This window comes from Schistocerca americana, chromosome 5 (assembly GCF_021461395.2).
Source record: "Schistocerca americana isolate TAMUIC-IGC-003095 chromosome 5, iqSchAmer2.1, whole genome shotgun sequence".
Lineage (NCBI taxonomy): Eukaryota > Metazoa > Arthropoda > Insecta > Orthoptera > Acrididae > Schistocerca > Schistocerca americana.
The window spans coordinates 565,448,634-565,470,906 of record NC_060123.1 but is presented as its reverse complement, the minus strand read 5'-3'; the positions used below and the strand labels follow the sequence as shown (position 1 = coordinate 565,470,906).

At 42.4% G+C, this 22,273-nt stretch overlaps 1 protein-coding gene across 1 annotated transcript in view; it reads left to right on the top strand.

The window, feature by feature from the left end:
• Nucleotides 1-22,273, top strand: part of LOC124615984 (visual pigment-like receptor peropsin) — a 173,328-nt gene that overhangs the window by 131,283 nt on the left and 19,772 nt on the right. Inside the window, exon 7 of the mRNA XM_047144193.1 lies at nt 4,991-5,116. Within this exon, the coding sequence (XP_047000149.1) occupies nt 4,991-5,116 (126 nt within the window). The remainder of the gene's footprint in view (nt 1-4,990; nt 5,117-22,273) is intronic.

Below are 22,273 nucleotides of genomic sequence, written 5' to 3'. Positions count from 1 at the left end.
AAGCAGACACCAGAGTCAGACTCATCGGAAGAATTTGAAGGACGTAACTCATTCACGAAAGGAGTGGCCTATAAGGCGTTTGTTCGTCCGATTCTTGAGTATTGTTCATCTCTCTGGGATCCCTACCAGGCAGGACTGATAGAGGAGACAGAGAAGATCCAACGAAGAGCGGCGCGTTTCGTCACGGGGTCGTTTAGCTGGCGAGAGAGCGTCACGGAGATGCTAAACAATTTCCACTGGCAGACGTTACAGGAGAGATGTTGTGCATCACGGAGAGATTTACTATTGAATATTTCGGGACAACACTTTTCAGGAGGAGTCGGACAACATATTGCTTCCCCCCCCCCCCCCCCCCCCCCCCCCCACATACATCTCGCGAATTGACCACGAGGAGAAAATTCGAGAAAATAGAGCCAATACAGAGGCTTACCGACAACCATTCTTCCCACTCACTGGAACAGGGTTGGAGGGATCAGATAGTGGTACCGAAAGTACCCTCCGCCACACACCATTAGGTGGCTTGCGGAGTATGATGTAGATGTAGATGGATCGCGCTCCGTCTGCCGCCACCAGCAGCCATAATGGCGGGAAAAAGTCTGAAGATGGACTTAGGAAAGGGTCGAAACCAGTTGCTAACAGATAAAAAATGAGAAAACGCGGTACAGTCTGTTTTTATTTGATTTGTAGCATTTTATACAGATCACTGTGCTCCAATTACAGAATACTTTTAAAAATTTAATTTCATTCAGTATTTGAGAATGAGAGCATCTAGCGACTTCCAAGAAACATCATACATAATTTAAAATCTTTAAAAAGGTTTTTCGCTGCCCAGAAAATAATGAAAGGATAAATGTTTATCTTGTGCTTCATTTTCACTGTTCATGAGTGAAACTTCAACGTAACATAATAATTAATTAATTAATTCTTTACTACCAACTCTATTCGCCACACATTTTGCAGTTACCATCCAGACATACCACTGCATGTACCTGCACGCTTATATCATTGTACGACACACAGTTCAGAAGATGTGACTTAAAATTTAGCTGCATAAAAACTAGCGTTTTTTTTTAAACTCGGTGTTTCAAACTGTTTTATACACGAAAGTTCGAGCGTGGTGGTGTTATTGGCGTCATCGTTTCCCGTCTCAAGAGCAGTGGTGTGAAACCTGGCACCAATGAGACCCAGAACATAGTAAATACCGAAGTCGTGGCTGATGTAACCTTGTTTTCCTGACGATATTCGATAAAATTCTGCACAGTCACCTACTTGACGAAAAAAAAAAAAAAATGGGCCTACGGAGCATCGTAATAGCTATGCACCTGAAGTGAAGAGTTCGTAGCAAATACAGCACAGCACATCATTCTCAACAGACGGAAATCTTCAGAAGTACCCGCAGGGAATGTTATAGGACTATTACTATTCGCTACATATACTACACATATAAAAGATCAAAATAGTGGATAACCTCGGAATCCCCAAGACCCATGAGATAGTTCACAGATTCTGCTGTTGCATACAGTGAAATCTCACTGCTCAGTAGCTGTAGCGAACTTCAGGCAGACCTGCAAAGGATCAACGCTTGGTGCAGAGATTCGACATTGACCCTTATGGTAAACATATCTAACTTATTCCACATAACTAGGCGGGAAAACTTTCCACTGAATGATAACACGATCGCAGAACAATCATTGGAACCAGTTACACAATTAACACTTTCGTAATGGAGCCCGTGTCTCACTCAGACTCTTATTTATGGACCAGTGCCCAACTGAGGCTTGAGCGACATCACGAAACGGTTAAATATTTGGGCATATGCATAAGGAGCGGATAACCAAATAAAACTAATCGCAAGAAAGGCATATCCCAGACTGAGAATCACTGGAAGAATCTGTAGAAACAACATTATATGATCAAAAGTATCCGGACACCCCCAAAAACATACATTTTTCATATTAGGTGCAGTGTGCTGCCACCTACTGCCAGGTACTGCGTATCAGCGACCTTAGTAGTCATTAGACATCGTGAAAGCAGAATGGGGCGCTCCGCGAACGTCGTCAGGTGATTGGGTGTCACTTGAGTCATACGTCTTACGCGAGATTTCCACACTCCTAAACATCCGTAGGTCGACGGTTTCCGATGTGATAGTGAAGTGGAAACGTGAAGGGACACGTACAAAACAAAAGCGTACAGGCTGACCTCGTCTGTTGACTGACAGAGACCCCCGACAGTTGAAGAGGGTCGTAATGTGTAATAGACAGACATCTTTTTAGACCATCACACAGGAATTCCAAACTCCATCAGGATCTACTGCAAGTACTATGACAGTTAGACGGGAGGTGAGAAAGCTTGGAGTTCATGGTCGAGCGGCTGATCATAAGCTTCACATCACGCCGGTAAATCATAAACGACGTCTTGCTTCGTGTAAGGAGCGTCCACAGTGGGCGATTGAACAGTGGAAAACGTTTTGTGGAGTGACGAATCACGGTACACAATGTGGCTATCCGATGGCAGGGTGTGGGTGTGGCGAATGGCCGGTGAACGTCATCTGCCAGCGTGTGTAGTGCCAACAGTAAAATTCGGAGGCGGTGGTGTTATGTGTGGTCGTGTTTTTGATGAAGGGGTCTTGCACCCTTTGTTGTTTTGCGTGGCACTATCACAGCACAGGTCCACATTGATGTTTTAAGCACCTTCTTGCTTCCCACTGTTGAAGAGCAATTCGGGGATGGCGATTGCATCTTTCAACACTATCGAGCACCTGCTCATAATTCACGGTCTGTGGCAGAGTTGTTACACGACAACAACATCCCTGTAATGGACTGGCCTGCACAGAGTTCTGCCCTGAATCCTATAGAACAGCTTTGGGATGTTTTGGAACGCCGACTTCGTGCCAGGCCTCATCGACCGACATCGATACCACTCCTCGATGCAGCACTTCGTGAAGAATGGGCTGCCATTCCCCAAGAAACCTTTCAGCACCTGACTGAACGTATGCCTGCAAGAGTGGAAGCTGTCATCAAGGCTAAGGGTGGGCCAACACCATACTGAATTCCAGCATTACCTATGGAGGGCTCCACGAACTTGTAAGTCATTTTCAGTCATGTGTCCGGATACTTTTGATCACATAGTGTATAATACAAACACGAAGGATATAGCTCATGCAGCTCATTTTCGACCGATTCTCGAATATTACTCTTCTATCTGGGGCCCTTGTCAAAAAGGACACCACATCACAAGTTCGTTTGGTAAGACACGCTCATTCAACTGCAGTGGCAGACATCACAACAGAGACGTTGTGCATCACACTGTATTTTCCTTTTAAAATTTTGTGAGCATAATTTCCTAGAAGAGTTAGTTGACCAATATATCTCTTCCTCCTACGTACATCAGGCGAAAAAAACCATAAAAGAACGAGGTGCGACAATAAAGTAATGAGACTGATGTGAAAAAAAATGTTGCTTACCGTTTTAGTCAAGTTTAGTGTTGTCTCCTTCAAAGTAGTTCCCTTCTGAACGCACACACTTTTTCCAGCGCTTCTGCCATTGATGGTAACACTTCTGGAACTCATCTTCTGTAATATCCTCCAAGACCCTCGTCACAGCTTTTTGGGCATCTTGTGTTGTTTGAAATGATGTCCCTTGACCGCCGTTTTGACTCTTGGAAATAGAAAAAAATCGCACAGAGCGATATCTGGTGAATAAGGTGGCTGTGGTAGTACTGAAATTTGTTTTGAGGTTAAAAATTGCTGTACTGACAGACCAGTATGGGAGGGCGCATTATCGTGATGCTGAATCCAATTATCGGCAATGTTGGCACGGACACGAAGAACTCTTTTACGAAGTCTTTCTAAAATTTCTTTGTAGTAATATTGGTTAACTGTTTGTCCAGGAGGCACCTACTCTTCATGAACAATTCGCTTGGAATCGAAGAAGCACACAAGCATGCACTTCACTTTGGACTTCGACATGCGAGCTTTTTTTGGTCTGGGTGATCCCTCTGAGCACCATTCGAACTTTGGCGTTTTATCTCTGGATCGTACTGAAAAAAAAACAACTTTCATCACCAGTGATAACACGGCTCAACAGTTCTGGATTGATTTCTGTTTGCTCTAACAGATCAGCTGCCACATTTTCCCGCGTTTCTCGCTGTTGTGGTGGAGATTTTTGGGGACCAAATCTTTCTCATACCAAGATCTTCAGTTATTGTTAGACAAACCGTTTCTCGATTGATGTTCAGCTCTTCTGCAATCATTTTCACGGATAATCATCGATCAGATCATATGATTTCACACACCCTGGCCAAGTTGACATCCGTCCGTGAGGTTGATGGTGGTCCACTGCGGTCTTCATCTTCAACATTCGTTCTGCCTTCACTAAACATTTTATGCCAACGAAAAACTTGACCTCTTGACATAACCTACTCTCCAAAAGCCTTCTGAAGCTTACCACAAGTTGTCGTCATGTTTTCACCCAATTTAACGCAAAAAGAAATGGTATACTGTTGCGCAATATTATGTGGTTCCATTTCCGTGATGAGAGACTCAAACACGTGTTAACTTATTACAGCACAACTCATGACTGAGCAGTTGCATCGATAAGCAGCTTATAGACCAAGGTCAAAGATATTGTGCCTACACAAGCCTGCAGGGTTGCCACATCTTGCACTGAAAACCAGTCTCATTACTTAAATGTCCCATCTCTGATAATTCGAAAGATTTGACTCAAAGACACGTTTACCAAGTGCCGTTCTTCCTGTGCCCACTTTGTGACTGTTGGTGGAAAAGAGAGAAGTGACAATGGGGAACACGCCACACATCACTGAGTTTCTTGTAGAGCAAAACTGCAGATGAAGGTGTAGTATATTGTTCAGTGTATGACAACTAATGGCATTAATGGTAGCAGTAGGCTAGTTTTATTTGTTAAACTTGCCTTCTTGAGATTAATGATTGCAATGTTTGGTGTGAAGAAGTTGTGTATCTGCTTGCTTGCAGACGGTGGCCTGGCTGGTAGCATCGCTGGAGCTGTTCCACGCACCACAGATCCTCCTGCAGCTGATGTCACTAGCAGACGCTTCCCCTCTGCCCCTGCTCATTATGATCGCTCCCCTCTGCTCAGAGGTACGTCTTCCAGAGTGACGCGAAGGTTTTACAAGGAGTACACGCTAAGTGCACTAACCTAAATCTGAATTGATTCCTCCTTACGCTTGCATTTATTGTTGGATATGAGCGTGGGTAACCACAAAAATTTGTCGAAGAGGGGGTCAAGATTTCTGATATTACTACACTACTGGCCTCTAAATTGCCACACCACGAAGATGACATGCTACAGACGCGAAATTTAACCGACAGGAAGGAGATGCTGTGATATGCAAATGATTAGCTTTTCAGAGCATTCACACAAGGTTGGCACCGGTGACGACACCTACAACGTGCTGACATGAGGAAAGTTTCCAACCGATTTCTCATACACAAACAGCATTTGGCCGGCGTTGTGATGCCTCGTGTAAGGAGGAGAAATGCGTACCATCACGTTTCCGACTTTGATAAAGGTCGGATTGTAGCCTATCGTGATTGCGGTTTATCGTATCGCGACATAGCTGCTCGCGTCGGTCGAGATCCAATGACTGTTAGCAGAATATGGAATTAGTGGGTTCAGGAGGGTAATACGGAACGCCGTGCTGCGTCCCAACGGCCTCGTATCACTAGCAGTCGAGATGACAGGCATCTTATGCGCATGGCTGTAATGGATCGTGCAGCCACGTCTCGATCCCTGAATCAACAGATGGGGACGTTTGCAAGACAACAACCATCTGCACGAACAATTCGACGACGTTTGCAGCAGCATGGACTATCAGCTCGGAGACCATGGTTCCGGTTACCCTTGACGCTGCATCACAGACAGGAGCGCCTGCGATGGTGTGCTCAACGACGAACCTAGGTGCTCGAATGGCAAAACGTCATTTTTTCGGATGAATCCAGGTTCTGTTTAAAGAATCATGATGGTCGCATCCGTGTTTGGCGACATCGTCGTGAACGTGCATTGGAAGCGTGTATTTGTCATCGCCGTACTGGCATATCACCCGGCGTGATGGTATGGGGTGCCATTGGTTACACGTCTCTGTCACCTCTTGTTCGTATTGACTGCACTATAAACAGTGGACGTTACATTTCTGATGTGTTACGACCCGTGGCTCTACCCTTCATTCGATCCCTGCGAAACCCTACATTTCAGCAGGATAATGCACGACCGTATGTTGCAGGTCCTGTACGGGCCTTTCTGGATACAGAAAATGTTCGACTGCTGCCCTGGCCAGCACATTCTCCAGATCTTCCAGCAACTGAAAACGTCCGGTCAATGGTGGCCGAGCAACTGCCTCGTCACAATACGCCAGTCACTACTCTTGATGAACTGTGGTATGGTGTTGAAGCTGCATGGGTACCTGTACCTGTACACGCCATTCAAGTTCTGATTGACTCAATGGCCAGGCGTATCAAGGCCGTTATTACGGCCAGAGGTAGTTGTTCTGGGTACTGATTTCTCAGGATCTATGCACCCAAATTACGTGAAAATGTAATCACATGTCAGTTCTAGTATAATATATTTGTCCAACGAATACACGTTTATCATCTGCATTTCGTCTTGGTGTAGCAATTTTAATGGCCAGTAGTGTATGTTTTATACAACTAGTTTGGTGAGATGGAGGGTGTTCCATGCTCCCATAATAAAATTTGGCAATAAGTACACAAAACTGATTGTACCTCAAACGATCCATCGGTAACCACTCAAGATAGGGTAGCTACTCTGATGCCTGAGTAGTAATTACATACCATTAGAATACCGAATCTGCATCTTTTTATCAGGCCAGACGAGAGGGGGGGATTCCCGGAGCCTAAGCGCCTCATGGAGGGCCCAAGTCTCTCAACGGTTCGGATCCTGCACGGAGCTAAGTTGGCAAAATCAAGCTGCTGTTGTAAAATAAATTTTGTATCATATAATAAATAAAAGAATATTAACGCAGTACTAGCACAACCAGTCTTCCTTTCCACTTTAGTTCTTCAATTTTGAGTCATATAGCCCAGATGCGTACAGTTTTATTTCATGTTTAATCTTGAATGCATTATATTTTCTTTAGATATTGTGCATTGAACCCACGTTGGGACGGTGTCGAAAAAGTGCTTTCCTTAAATGTTGTTGGAAGTCCTATCAAAGTATTTTCCCAACAAGTTTACACGTCAGTAGCAGTGAAATGTCGTTATAATTTGGAAGGTCCGTTAACAACATTCAGAAGTAAGACATTTCCGATTCTCTCTCAACGTGATTCACACGAAAAACGAGTATGCAGAAAATTTTTTGAATTCAAGAGTAAACAGAAAGCAAAAAGTTGTCCTGTAAGAATCGTGAAAGAGAAGAAATAAAAGGACATGAAACACAATGTTAAGACGGCCTTTCCTATGGCTATCGAGAGTGCAGGGTGCAGTCATCTACAAGTTGTGGCTCACGGCCGGCCGCTGTGGCCGAGCGGTTCTAGGCGCTTCAGTCCGGAACCGCACTGCTGCTATGGTCGCAGGTTCGAATCCTGACTCGGGCATGGATGTGCGTGATGTCCTTAGGTTATTAAGTAGTTATAAGTCTAGGGGACTGAGGACCTCAGATGTTAAGTCCCATAGTGCTTAGAGTCATTTGAACCATTTTGTGGCTCACGTCGACACCATTGACGCCTGTTGCATGGGTTCTGAGGCAATCCTCAGTCCATACAGGCGGCTGGCGGAAGTGGTGATGACTGCAGGCCTTGTGTGCGGGTTGTAAGCAGAGCTCACAAGTTTCTGCATTATTCCCAGAGCTGATCGGGGATCTTTGGTTTGGAGACGAGTGGAGATTCTCAACCAAAGCATTCGTCGACTCTGTGACGGTCCTGGCTGCAGATATCTGGACCTGCATTATCGAATGGGGATTTGTACGTCTCCCCTTGGAAGGTCAGGGGTGCACTACACAAAGGAAGCAGCAGAGAACTTGTGGAGTGCACGAAAGGGTTTTTTAGGTAGACGGTAGTTTGAAGTGCTCTGTTGAACATTCGCCAGTCAATACGCAGCACGGGAAGTCAGACAGCCTTGAGAATAAAGACACTTCAGCTGTCAAAATTTTATCAGTAAACTGTCAAAGTATTCGTAATAATTTACTGCCCTCCAGGAAAGTTCTCACGTTCAAATTATTCTTGGGATAGAGAGCTGGCTGAAACCCGAAGTGGAAAGCCCTGAGATATTTAACAAGTCGTGAAACGTATATCGGAAAGACAGATCAGTGGCCATAGGAGGCGGAGTGTTCATTACAGTTGACAAAAATATCGTCTCTATTGAGGTCGAAGTTGAGTATGACAGTGAAGTTATTTTGTCGCGTATAATAGTTGTAGGTGAAACCAAGTTAATTGTTGAATGTTTTTACCTGCCACTCGACTCCGCTGTGGCAGTTCTAGAGTCATTCAAAGGAAGTCTACGGTCAATATTGCGGAAATACCCAGAGTTGGAGGTGACTTTAACTTACCGAATATGCAGTGGGATGTCAGACACACAGTCATGCGAAATATTTTACAACACAGTTTCTGAAAACTCTCTTGAGTAACTAGCTCGGCAGTCCACACGCAATGGAAATATCTTATATCTTGTACCTGCAACTAGATCGGACCTCACTGACAACGTCAGTACAGAAACAACAATGCTAACGAAAGGTAATAAATCAGTCAAGAAGGGTAGGTGAGTGTTTCTGCTAGACATATCAGATAAGCAGTTGTTAGCACCTCACTTAGACGGTGAACTGGCATCACTTTTTACCAGTAAGAGGGACATAGAGGAATTATGGGCAAAATTTAAGCAGACTGTAAATAGTGGTCTGGAGATTTATGTTCATAGTAAGTGGATAAAAAATGGTAAAGGAACACCATGGTTCAATAATGAAATTCGCAATATGCTGAGAAAGCAGGGGCTGTTAAACTTTTGATTCAAAGGAGAACGCACAAAAATGACAAGAAGCTAGGGTTAGCAGAATGTAAGTTGTAAGTTTTCCCTTACTGAGCTAAGCATGACTTCTATTTTTTTATGGTGGTCAAAATATTGTTCTGATGTTGTTTTTTCCAAAGTTTCTGCAATTTTGGCTATATGAGGACCAATCTACCTCTTCTTTGCAGGTGGCTATATCATTGTGTACTACAATGCAAGTCTAATCTATACTTTGGGTATTGATGTATTTTGGTAAAACACCTTTATGGTCTTGTAACTCAGCTGGGAGGCTGTCTTTGTCACAAGTGGCGTTTACCTTGTGAACTAGAGTTGGTAGAACAGTGTGCCAGATGATGATACTCATTGCATGAACATGCTGACCTGTGTGTCCTTCTTTCTGTAGAATGCATGTCCTAAGAGAGCATATGCTTTTCTTTTTATTGGAATCTCTAAAACTGGAGACATCCATTCTGTTCTAGTTCCCTAGTGAATATTTATTTTGATGTACACTGTTCAGGGCCTCTCTGTCATATTCCCACACAACCAAGGTGTCATTCAGTTAATATAAGAGGTTTTAGGCTTCAGCCATGCAACTTTTACTGCCATCTCCTCAAAGTGCTCCATGTAGAATGGGGCAATCCCAGGGGCAAATGGAAAGCCCATGGCTACTCCATCAAATTGTTAATGCATCACATTTGAAGAAGGTTGTGCTCATTACATGTCCAGATAACCTCACTGATTGGTGCTCAAAATGACCTGCTAGGATTATTAAGGCATCTTGAAGCACTACTTGTATGAAGAAAGATATTAAATCAAAACTCACAAACAGGTCATCCTTCTGCAGGTAAATCCCTTCCAGTGCGTCATGAATGTGGTGACTGCAGCGTCCAGCTATGGATTTCAGAAGTGAGGCTGGATGCTGGGCTACTCCATACATGTGTGCATTGATGGTGTTCGCACTTTCTTTGTGAATTTTAAGCAGTCCATACAAGCTCTTTATATCTTCTTCCATTAGAGCTAACTCTTGAAGCAAACCTGTTGTTTTTCTTGTCATCATTGGTGTAGGGGCTTTATTTAGCTTCGTGTAGGTTTAATCCTCTAGCAACATGCTTATGTTCTGATGGTAGTCAAACTGGACAGGGCAAAACAAAAAACTTCTTGTGTTACATGAACAGTGCCTTTGTTGTGTGGAAACATGTCAGAGGAGCCATGAATGAGTTCCTGGACCACTTCAACAGCATGTATCAAAACACACCCTTCGCAATGGAGCTGACACAGAATGGATGTCTCCATTTTTAGTAACTCTAAAAAAAAAAAGAAAAGCAGATGGCACCCTAGTACATACAATCTACACATCTGTACTTTCATGCAAAGAGCTATCACCATCCGGAGCAATGGTACACAGTTCTAACAACTCTAATTCACATGGTATGTGCACTTGTGACAAAAACAGCCTCCTAGCACAGATTCAACACCTTAAAGATGTGTTTCACCAGAATGCCCACCGTGCAAAATGTAGAATAGAAATGCACTGAGGACATTGAATGATATAGACATCTGCAAAGAAGATGTAGAGAAAAAGGAAGAGGAAGAAAAAGTCACCTCTATCCCCTAAACTGGGCCTCCTTCAGCCAAAATTGCATGATTCATCAGAAAAAAACATCAAAGCCATCTTTTAACCACCACAAAAATGAAAGATATGCTTGGCTTGCTAAAAGACAAACAGATATATATATATATATATATATATATATATATATATATATATATATATATATATATATAAAATAGAGGTAAACATTCCATGTGGGAAAAATATATCTAAAAACAAAGATGATGTGACCTACCAAATGAAAGCGCTGGCAGGTTGATAGACACACAAACAAACACAAACATACACACAAAATTCAAGCTTTCGCAACCAACGGTTGCTTCATCAGGAAAGAGGGAGGGAGAGGGAAAGACGAAAGGATGTGGGTTTTAAGGGAGACGGTAAGGAGTCATTCCAATCCCGGGAGCGGAAAGACTTACCTTAGGGGGAAAAAAGGGACAGGTATCCACTCGCCCACACACACACATATCCATCTGCTCCCGGGATTGGAAAGACTCCTTACCCTCTGCCTTAAAACCCACATCCTTTCGTCTTTCCTCCTCCTTCCCTCTTCCCTGATGAAGCAACCGTTGGTTGCGAAAGCTTGAATATTGTGTGTATGTTTGTGTGTCTATCAACCTGCCAGCACTTTCGTTTCGTAAGTCACATCATCTTTGTATATATATATATATATATATATATATATATATATATATATATATATATAATAAAGGGAAACATTCCACGTAGGAAAAATATATCTAAAAACAAAGATGATGTGACTTACCAAATGAAAGTGCTGGCAGGTCGACAGACACACAAACAAACACAAACATACGCACAAAATTCAAGCTTTTGCAACAAACTGTTGCCTCATCAGGAAAGAGGGAAGGAGAGGGAAAGACGAAAGGATGTGGGTTTTAAGGGAGAGGGTAAGGAGTCATTCCAATCCCGGGAGCGGAAAGACTTTCCTTAGGGGGGAAAAAAGGAAAAAAGGACGGGTATACACTCGCACACACACACATATCCATCCACACATATACAGACACCATGTCTGGGGCGGTTAGTAGACCCGCAACCGAGCGCCTCCCCAGGTGGCGGATAGGGGAATGCCTCCTAGATATAGGTGGTACCGAGGAAATGAAATACTCGGGGTGGACCAAAACTACTAGTAGCGTCTGTTCCCACAGTGGGCGGCTACAAAAGGCGTCTGCTCCACATGTCAGTGGCGGCCTCAACCAACCTCCTGATCTGGAAAGTCAGGTTGTACTCGGCAGCATGCCGTACATCCAACTACTAAACATCATGATGGTACAACGAGAAAAATCTCATTACCCCGGGCTCCAGTCAATAGACTGGGATTGTCGTGAGCATCGGATTCCGGGGGCTCACGAACATCATGAGAAGAATCGGAGCTTCTCAAACTCCCTCAAGACCAAACGCAAACACTACATCGGCACACTCAACGTGAACACACTGATGAAGACAGGAAAGATGAAACAACTGACAGACACTCTCGAAAAATTTCAAATCAAAATATGTGCACTGCAAGAAACACGATTCACAGACGAAGACCATTTCAACACGGAGAATTTCAGAATATACAAAGGAAAACCATCGAGACAACTGAAAAACCTAAGGCTTTTTGGCACAGGATTTGCAGTACACAGGTCCATCACGGACAGCATAATCGACTTTTCGTCACCAAACGAAAGAATCAGCACCATCACAGTGAAATCAGCCAATAAATCCTACACAATAATCAACGCACATGCACCGACTAATGACTACAACAGGAAAAACCCGGACGAAATTGATGACTTCTGGACGACAATGGAAGAAACAATCAGAAAAATTCCTGCACATAGAGTCAAAATAATACTGGGAGACTTCAACGCCAAACTCGAAAAAGAAAAGATATACAGACATATCACAGGAAAACATACTCCACACAAGGACACCAACAAAAACGGAAAACATCTGATAGACTTTTGCAAAAGCCACGACCTCGCCATTATGTCAACAAAATTCAAGAAACCAACACGAAAACTTACCACATGGAAATTCCCCAGCGGAAAGCAAGAACTACAAATCGACCACGTAATAGTGCAGAAAGACTCACAAAAAGAAATTTTGAACATAGACACCCGTAAAGGCTACTTCGACTCAGACCACCACCTACTACAGATCAGGATTCGTCTTTTGCCCAAGAAAAAGCTCCAGAAGAACAAAATTGTTAGATCAGATCCAGAATACGTTACTTTAAACCAGACACAAATATTACACAAAATTAAAATGGAGAAAACGACAGACTGGACACAACTTTCACGAAGAATCCGAGAGGCCATGAAATTAGCACAAGCACCACGAACACGGAAACACCGTTGGTGGAACCACACATGTGACCAAGCTATTGACCAACGAATCAGTGCATGGAAAAAATTTAGTAGCCATAAATCCCAAGAGAATTGGATGAACTTCTTGAAAACACAGAAGCAATCAAGCAAAATCATTCGCAGTGAAAAACGACAGTATGACAAACGGCGACTGACAGAGATCGAATCGGACTTCATGAAGAACAATACAAGAAACTTCTACAGAACGTTCAGAGAAAATATGACTGGATATCAACCACCCAACTTGTGCTTCAGAAGACCGGATGGAACCCTAGAAACCAATACCAAAAACAATTGTGACATTCTGGCAAAGTACTTTGAAAAACTGCTCAACACGGACCCCCCCCCCCCCCCCCCCCCATGGAAGAAATGATGACAGAAACGAGCACATACAATCCAGATAGTGAACCTCCAACTCTAGAAGAAGTTAAAGAAATAATAAAGTCACTCAAGAATCGTAGAGCACCAGGAGAAGATGGCATCATCGCGGAAATCTGGAAGTTGCAAGACCCAGAACTCACCAAAGACATCCACAGGATCTTGGAAGACATCTGGAAGACCATGAAAATTCCTGGCGACTGGAAAACTGCCCTGATACACCCACTACACAAAAAAGGTGACAAGACTGACCTGAACAACTACAGAGGAATATCCCTACTACCGGTCACATACAAGATCCTCTCTAAAGCTTTACTGAACAGACTAGAATGCCAAACCGACCACTTGATTGGGGAATACCAAGCAGGCTTCCGTAAAGGGCGGTCTTGTGCGGAACAAATTTGGAACCTGAAAATGATTTTACAACACAAACAGAACCTGATCATTACCTTTGTTGACTTCAAAAAGGCGTACGACTCTATCGACCGGAAGACTCTCTTCAAAATTCTAGCAGAATACAAAGTAGACAACAAAACACGGGCTATCATAGAGCAAACTTTAACCAACACGACCTCCAAAGTAAAGTTCTGTGGGGAACTATCAGAGCCCTTTGAAATTCGCACAGGTGTCCGACAAGGCGATGGCCTCTCACCTCTCCTTTTCAATCTGGTGTTAGATAAGGTCATAAAAGAATGGGAAACATCACAACAGGGGATAACCTTAGGAAACCTACAGATTAAATGCCTGGCTTTTGCAGACGATTTGGCGATTGTCACGAAAGGTATAAAGGAAACAAAAGACGCTATTGAAAAACTGCACGAAATCGCTTCCAAAACTGGACTACAGATCTCTTACGAAAAGACACAGTTTATGAGCACAAAGAAACTCTCATCTCTGAACACAAAGTATGGCACGATTTACAAAACGGCAAACTTCAAATACCTCGGTGAAACACTACAAATGAGTGGACATAACAGAGACTCAAACGAAGAAAGAACGACTAAACTGGACAAGGCATACAAAGTAGTGTGGAATCATTACAACAAGAAGTCTATCTCACAAAAAGCCAAATTACGCCATTACGACACGGTGGTGCTCCCCGAGGCACTATATGCAGCAGAGACCACACTAATCCTAGGGCATACACGTATCAGACAATTAGAAAAAGTAGAACGGAAAATACTTAGGAAAATATTTGGCGCAACTAACAACAATGGAATATGGATCAAGAAACCTACAGAGGAACTGTACAAACATACGGAGACAATCACAGAAAATATTAGAAAACGCAGACTACAATTCTATGGACACCTATACAGAATGCCATTACACAGCCTGACCAAACAGATCTTTGACTGGGTAACCACTGGAAACAACAAATGGGTGGCAGAGGTAGAAAACGACCTGAACCAGCTCAACATAACAGCAGACACAATAAACGACAGAATAAAGTTCAGAAACATCATTAAGAAAAGTAAACTACATGAGATACAATGCGACAAACGAACAGGCATAAAATGGACCGAAGAACGCAAGCAAGATCACAGCCAGAAGATGAAAGAAATATGGGCAACCAAAAAGGCAATCAAGATGAAGCCGAAGACACAAAGCCGACAAGAAGCATGGACAGAGGACCGGAAACAGAAACACAGCAAGCGAATGAGGGAAGTTTGGGCAGCAAGGAAGGCAGCAAAAGGAACTGGCCATGTAGTTTAGTCCAAATGCGCTCTTTAAGGGCAAAACACCAATAATAATTATTTATATATACACATATATATATATATATTCCATGACTTACCAAACGGGAAAGCGCTGGTAGATAGACACAATAAAAAAAGACACAAACATGCACACAAAATTTCAAGCTTTCGCAACCAACGGTTGCTTCGTCAGGAAAGAGGGAAGGAGAGGGAAAGACGAAAGGATGTGGGTTTTAAGGGAGACGGTAAGGAGTCATTCCAATCCCGGGAGTGGAAAGACTTACCTTAGGGGGAAAAAAGGACAGGTATACACTCTCGCACACACACACATATCCATCCACACATATACAGACACAAGCAGACATATTTAAAGGCAAAGAGTTTGGGCAGAGATGTCAGAGATGTCAGTCGAGGCGGAAGAGCAGAGGCAAAGATGTTGTTCAAATGGTTCAAATGACTCTGAGCGCTATGGGACTTAACATCTGAGGTCATCAGTCCCCTAGAACTTCGAACTACTTAAACCTAACAAACCTAAGGACATCACACACATCTGTGCCCGAGGCAAGATTTGAACCTGCGACCGTAGCAGTTGCGTGGTTCCAGACTGAAGCGCCTAGAACCGCTCGGCCACACTGGCTGGCTAAAGATGTTGTTGAATGACAGGTGAGGTATGAGTGGCGGCAACTTGAAATTAGCGGAGGTTGAGGCCTGGTGGATAACGGGAAGAGAGGATGTATTGAAGGGCAAGTTCCCATCTCCGGTAACCCGGACGGTGTAACACTGTGCCAAGATGTGCTGGCCGTGCACCAAGGCATGTTTAGCCACAGGGTGATCCTCATTACAACAAACACTGTCTGCCTGTGTCTATTCATGCGAATGGACAGTTTGTTGCTGGTCATTCCCACATAGAAAGCGTCACAGTGTAGGCAGGTCAGTTGGTAAATCACGTGGGTGCTTTCACACGTGGCTCTGCCTTTGATCATGTACACCTTCCGGGTTACAGGACTGGAGTAGGTGGTGGTGGGAGGGTGCATGGGACAGGTTTTTCACCGGGGGCAGTTACAAGGGTAGGAGCCAGAGGGTAGGGAAGGTGGTTTGGGGATTTAATAGGGATGAACCAAGAGGTTACGAAGGTTAGGTGGACGGTGGAAAGACACTCTTGGTGGAGTGGGGAGGATTTCATGAAGGATGGATCTCATTTCAGGGCAGGATTTGAGGAAGTCGTATCCCTGCTGGAGAGCCACATTCACAGTCTGATCCAGTCCCGGGAAGTATCCTGTCACAAGTGGGGCACTTTTGGGGTTGTTCTGTGAGAGGTTCTGGGTTTGAGGGGATGAGGAAGTGGCTCTGGTTATTTGCTTCTGTACCAGGTCGGGAGGGTAGTTGCGGGATGCGAAAACTGTTTTCAGGTTGTTGGTGTAATGGTTCAGGGATTCAGGACTGGAGCAGATTCGTTTGCCACGAAGGCCTAGGCTGTATGGAAGGGACCGTTTGATATGGAATGGGTGGCAGCTGTCATAATGGAGGTAGTGTTGCTTGTTGGTGGGTTTGATGTGGACGGATGTGTGAAGCCGGCCACTGGACAGATGGAGGTCAACCTCAAGGAAAGTGGCATGGGATCTGGAGTAGGACCAGATGAATCTGATGGAACCAAATGAGTTGAGGTTGGAGAGGAAATTCTGGAGTTCTTCTTCACTGTGAGTCCAGATCATGATGATGTCATCAATAAATCTGTACCAAACTTTGGGTTGGCAGGCCTGGGTAACCAAGAAGGCTTCCTCTAAATCACCCATAAATAGGTTGGCACACGAGGGGGCCATCCTGGTACCCATGGCTGTTCCCTTTAATTGTTGGTATGTCTGGCCTTCAAAAGTGAAGAACTTGTGAGTCAGGATGAAGCTGGCTAAGGTAATGAGGAAAGAGGTTTTAGGTAGGGTGGCAGGTGATCGGCATGAAAGGAAGTGCTCCATTGCAGCAAGGCCCTGGATGTGCGGGATATTTGTGTTAAGGGAAGTGGCATCAATGGTTACAAGGATGGTTTCCAGGGGTAACAGACTGGGTAAGGATTCCAGGCGTTCAAGAAAGTGTTTGGTGTCTTTGATGAAGGATGGGAGACTGCATGTAATGGGTTGAAGGAGTTGATCTACGTAGGCAGAGATACGTTCTGTGGGGGCTTGGTAACCAGCTACAATGGGGCAGGCGGGATGTTTGGGTTTGTGAATTTTAGGAAGTAGGTAGAAGCTAGGAGTGCGAGGTGTCAGTGGGGTCAGGAGGTTGGCAAACTTTGTATGTAGTGTTGTCTGAAAGGTGACGCAGTCCCTCAGCAACGTACTCCCGATGATCAAGTACCACAGTCGTGGAACTCTTGTCAGCCGGAAGAATGATGATGGATCGGTCAACTTTCAGATCACGGATAGCCTGGGCTTCGGCTGTGGTGATGTTGGGAGTAGGATTAAGATTTTTCAAGAAAGATTGAGAGGCAAGGCTGGAAGTGAGAAATTCCTGGAAGGTTTGGAGAGGGTGATTTTGAGGAATAGGAGGTGGGTCCTACTGCGACGGAGGACGGAACTGTTCCAGGCAAGGTTCAATTTGGATAGCGTCTTGGGGAGTTGGATCGTTAGGAGTAGGATCAGATTATTTTTCTTCGTGGCAAAGTGATATTTCCAGCAGAGACTATGAGTGTAGGACAGTAAATCTTTGACAAGGGCAGTTTGGTTGAATCTGGGAGTGGGGCTGAAGGTGAGGCCTTTATATAGGACAGAGGTTTCGGATTGGGAGAGAGGTTTGGAGGAAAGGTTAACTACTGAATTGGGCTGTTGTGGTTCCAGATTGTGTTGACTAGAATTTTGAGATGTTGGGGGGAGTGGAGCTGGAAGTGGGAGATTGAGTAGATGGGAGAGACTGGGTCTGTGTGCAATGAGAGGAGGTTGAGGTTTGTTGGAAAGGTTGTGGAGGGTGAGTGAGTTGCCTTTCTGGAGGTGGGAAACCAGGAGATTGGATAGTTTTTTGAGGTGGAGGGTGGCATGCTTTTCTAATTTGCGGTTGGCCTGTAGGAGGATGCTCTGAATAGCCGGTGTGGATGTGGGAGAGGAAAGATTGAGGACTTTGATTAGGGGTAGGAGTTGACGGGTGTGTTCATTGGTTGAGTCGATGTGTAGGTGAAGGATTAGGCAGGTGAGGGCTATGGATTGAGCAGTTTGGAACTGGTATGGAAAGAAGGATTACAGCCAGAGATGGGAACTTTAAGTGTGAGTCCTTTGGGGGTAATGCCAAATGTCAGACAAGCCTGAGTAAATAAAATATGGGAGTGTAATCTGGCTAGGGTGAAGGCATGTTTGTGGAGGGAATGTAAATAAAATTTAATGGGGTCGTTGTAGGGATGTTGTGAGGGTGACATGGTATTAGAAGGTGGAAAGGGTAACATGAGGCTAAAGTGAAAATAAAAATATATGGGGAGCGATAAAGGTGTGAAAAAAGTCGAATAAGTGTTGGTTTGAGATGAGTTATGTTGTTCCTGTGCTGAACTTAGGTTGGTGAACAATGATGTATACAAAGGTTAGGTAGTTGTGTTGCCTCCAAAACACATTAAAGGGTGGAGAAATTCAGGAAAATTTCGAAAAAACTGCGTGTATATGTATTCAAAGGACTGGTTATGTGCTGGCAGATTATGAAAATGAAGCAAACAATTGCCTGACGAAGAAATAATAACGTTTAAATCTGTGGGAAGCTGATTAAAAATGATCGGTTATGTGGGAAAAAACAGGAATGGAAATAAAACGAAAGTTTTGGAAATAGCTGAAATGGTTGTTTAATGGGTGAAAGGAACTGAAGCTGTGAAATAGTATTCACGAGGTTACAGGAAATGTTTGTAAACTGGGAACAGTGGATTTTATAGCAGTGGTAATGTTGAAAGTGTTAAAAATTTTTAGATTATGGTTTGGAAGTAAATTACGTATTATTGAGTACATATAGGTAGGATAAAATGTAAGGTAGATTACGGAAAAAAGGGAAGATGAACACAAAGTGAAACTACTTGTACAAACAAAAAGAGAAAGTAAGATGACAGAAAAGATTTCGAAATGCAACAGTGACAATAACAAACGTAATTGTTGGGTTCAAATTAATGATATGAACAAAAGAGAAAGAAACATTCCACATGGGAAAAATATATTAAAAACAAAGATTCCATGACTTACCAAACGGGAAAGTGCTGGTAGATAGACACAATAAAAAAACACACAAACAAACACACAAAATTTCAAGTTTTCGCAACCAACGGTTGCTTCGTCAGGAAAGAGGGAAGAAGAGGGAAAGACATTCATTTGTAGGCAAGAAAACAAAAATGTTGTTCTGAGGTAGTGGCTTGTGGAGAGTGGTATTAAAGAATCAACTCAGATAAGGCTCCTTGACAAAATTTCAACAGGGATTAGGGCTGCCAGCTAAGTTCAGCATGGAACCCTGCTCTAGCAGTTGTACACCCAGACTGCAGCCAACAGTTGATGCTTTGAGAATATGGGAAAGTTGAATGACAGTCTACCTCAGTCTCAAACAGAAAGCAAAGAATTAGCATCTGTTCAAATGGCGCATATTATTTTTCTGAATGGAAAAAAAAATATATATATATATATCTCACAATGTTCCACAAGGCTCCATATTAGGCCCAGTCTTATTTCTCTTATATGTTAATGACTTAGTTGAACATCATTATTCAGAAAAAATTCCCAAATCTGTGATCAGCACCCTCAGTACCTTAGAAACTTGGTTTCAGCTAAATGGATTGAATCTAAGCATATCTAAGACTCACATGATGCAGTTCAAAACCAAACAGCCAAAATGTGAGCAAATTAAGAATGTACACAACAACCAAGATATAGAAGAAGTTGACTCAGTCAAATTCGTAGGTTTAAATGTAGATAAAAATTTGAGCTGGGAGGCACACATTGAATATCTGGCAAACAAACTGAGCAGCTTTTTATTTGCAATGAAAATATTACCAACTGCATCTGACATGCACACACGAAAAGTTCCTAGCTTATACAAGCTACTTCATATCCTTTATTAAGTATGGTATTGTATTTTGGGATAACTCAGCAAACATATTGCAGATACTAAAAATACAGAAAAAAATCATTCGAAGTATGTGCACTGCAAATCATAAAGAACCATGTTGACCATTTAGAAAACTTAAAATATCAGCTCTGCCATCCTTACACGTATATGAGATTATTATATTTTTGTACACGAGACATGAATTATTTGAGGGAAACCATTTTGTCCATTCACACGATACTAGAAGCAAAGAAAATTTTACACTCCCCACCCACCACCTTGGACTGTATGCCCATGGACCTCAATACATAGGAATGAAAATTTGTAATAAATTAGAAAGGAACAAGTTGATGCAGATGAATTTAGGTTCACTTAAAAGAAAGCTATATGAGGTGGTGACACTGAAGTGTTATTACTCAATGGATGAATTCATGCAGGACAAACTGGAAATCTGAGCTGGATACAGTGTGTTACACATTCCAAGAAATATCCTTGTAGTATTGTTATTTATTGTGGAACTATTATTTATTAATGTGAAAATCATTGTAACTCTACTGTACTATAAATTTTTGACATGTCTCCCCTTATGCAAAACAAATGTCAATGTGGCCACCTGATAAAATCCTAAGAAGATTTCATCAGCAACATGGGGCAATAAAGCTTACACTCACATACTGTAGTACTAATACAAATCTATTACAACTTAACACTTTTCTCTTAGGATTTCCAATGGAGATACTCTTCAGTGTAGTAGAAGAAAATAGCAAACATGAAATTCCTTAATTTATTTTGAAACTCCACGAGTCTATATTTTGTAAACAATTCACAAGTCAATTTTTCAATGTTTTGAATGACAAAATCCATACAATGTGAATTGTTTCATAGATTAATAAGCAATCAACCAGTCAATTAATTTTTTTCGTTCATAATGCTTACAGTTTTCTAATTGTTATTGTTTATGTCTAGCAGCATAAAACTGAATATCATCAGTTTAGCATCAACGTCTGACAAAACAGTTAACTATAGTACTTACAGTACCACTTCATTGCCAACATATCACTAAAAATACAATCAGTAGCTGTGTTGCTGGATGCTAAGCCTTGATAGCAAATTATATAGTGGGAATTAGATTATATGAAACAGGAAGGGAGCCCAGTATGGCACCAGAATAGGTATGCTCTAGAAAATTCGAATTTAAATTCTACATAGTATCTTTTTGTGGTGTTTAGAAGTTAAAAACCGTAATGAAGCATCAAGGTCTTCCATAACTGATCCAAAACCATCAGAAGGAGCCTTGTATACAGTCATTTATTATTATTCTTTCCATCTTAAGCTAACCTGATGTAAAGAGTGTTTATAATAAGATATATTTCACTTTTATTTATAAAGCATCTCCTGTGACCATTCTGGAAATATGATATATGTAATATATTTCTACATTTTGGTATTTATAGGTTAAAACAGTATTTTCTTATAACATTGGAATACAATTACATAGGGTACTTTTGCCTTTTGTTTACATATTCTGAAATCCACTGCCTTTTCCATCATTATAAACAATATAATTTGAACGTGTCCATTCACTATTAGGTTTATATTTCCGGAAAGTAGTTAAATCTTAATTTGTTTGATTTAGAATTTTTCACACTTGTTGGTTGTTTATGTTCTGTTTACTTACAATAAAGTTACATTCTATTGTGATTCACATAATTCAATGGATACTGCACTTGAGTGAGTGCTAAGATCTTGTTGTAAGTGGAACTAAATAACTTTTTACGATTTATCAAACACCTGAAGTGCTAACCTCTTGGCCTAATTTTTGCTACTCATAAGCAATAAAAATTCAGGTAGTGTAAAGTGTGTTAAGTGATTTACTTCTATTTTTAAGCATATAATCTGTGCTGCAATATGTGATAAGTGTGCATATTGCCATAGGATATAGGTGCAGTGACACCCAGGTCAGAGAGGTAAGTTTGGATTTCTGCCTTGGTTAGACCATCGAGCAGCCTATTGTAAATAACACCATTCAAAGAATTCAGCATTCTTGACATAAACAGGATAGCCATGGAGAAGCGAAGCTTCAAGCAGTTGCTGTGCTTGACAATCACAATTAATCTCCAAAAGCAATATTCCATTCCATAAACAAGAGCAAGATTTCACAGTTCCGGCA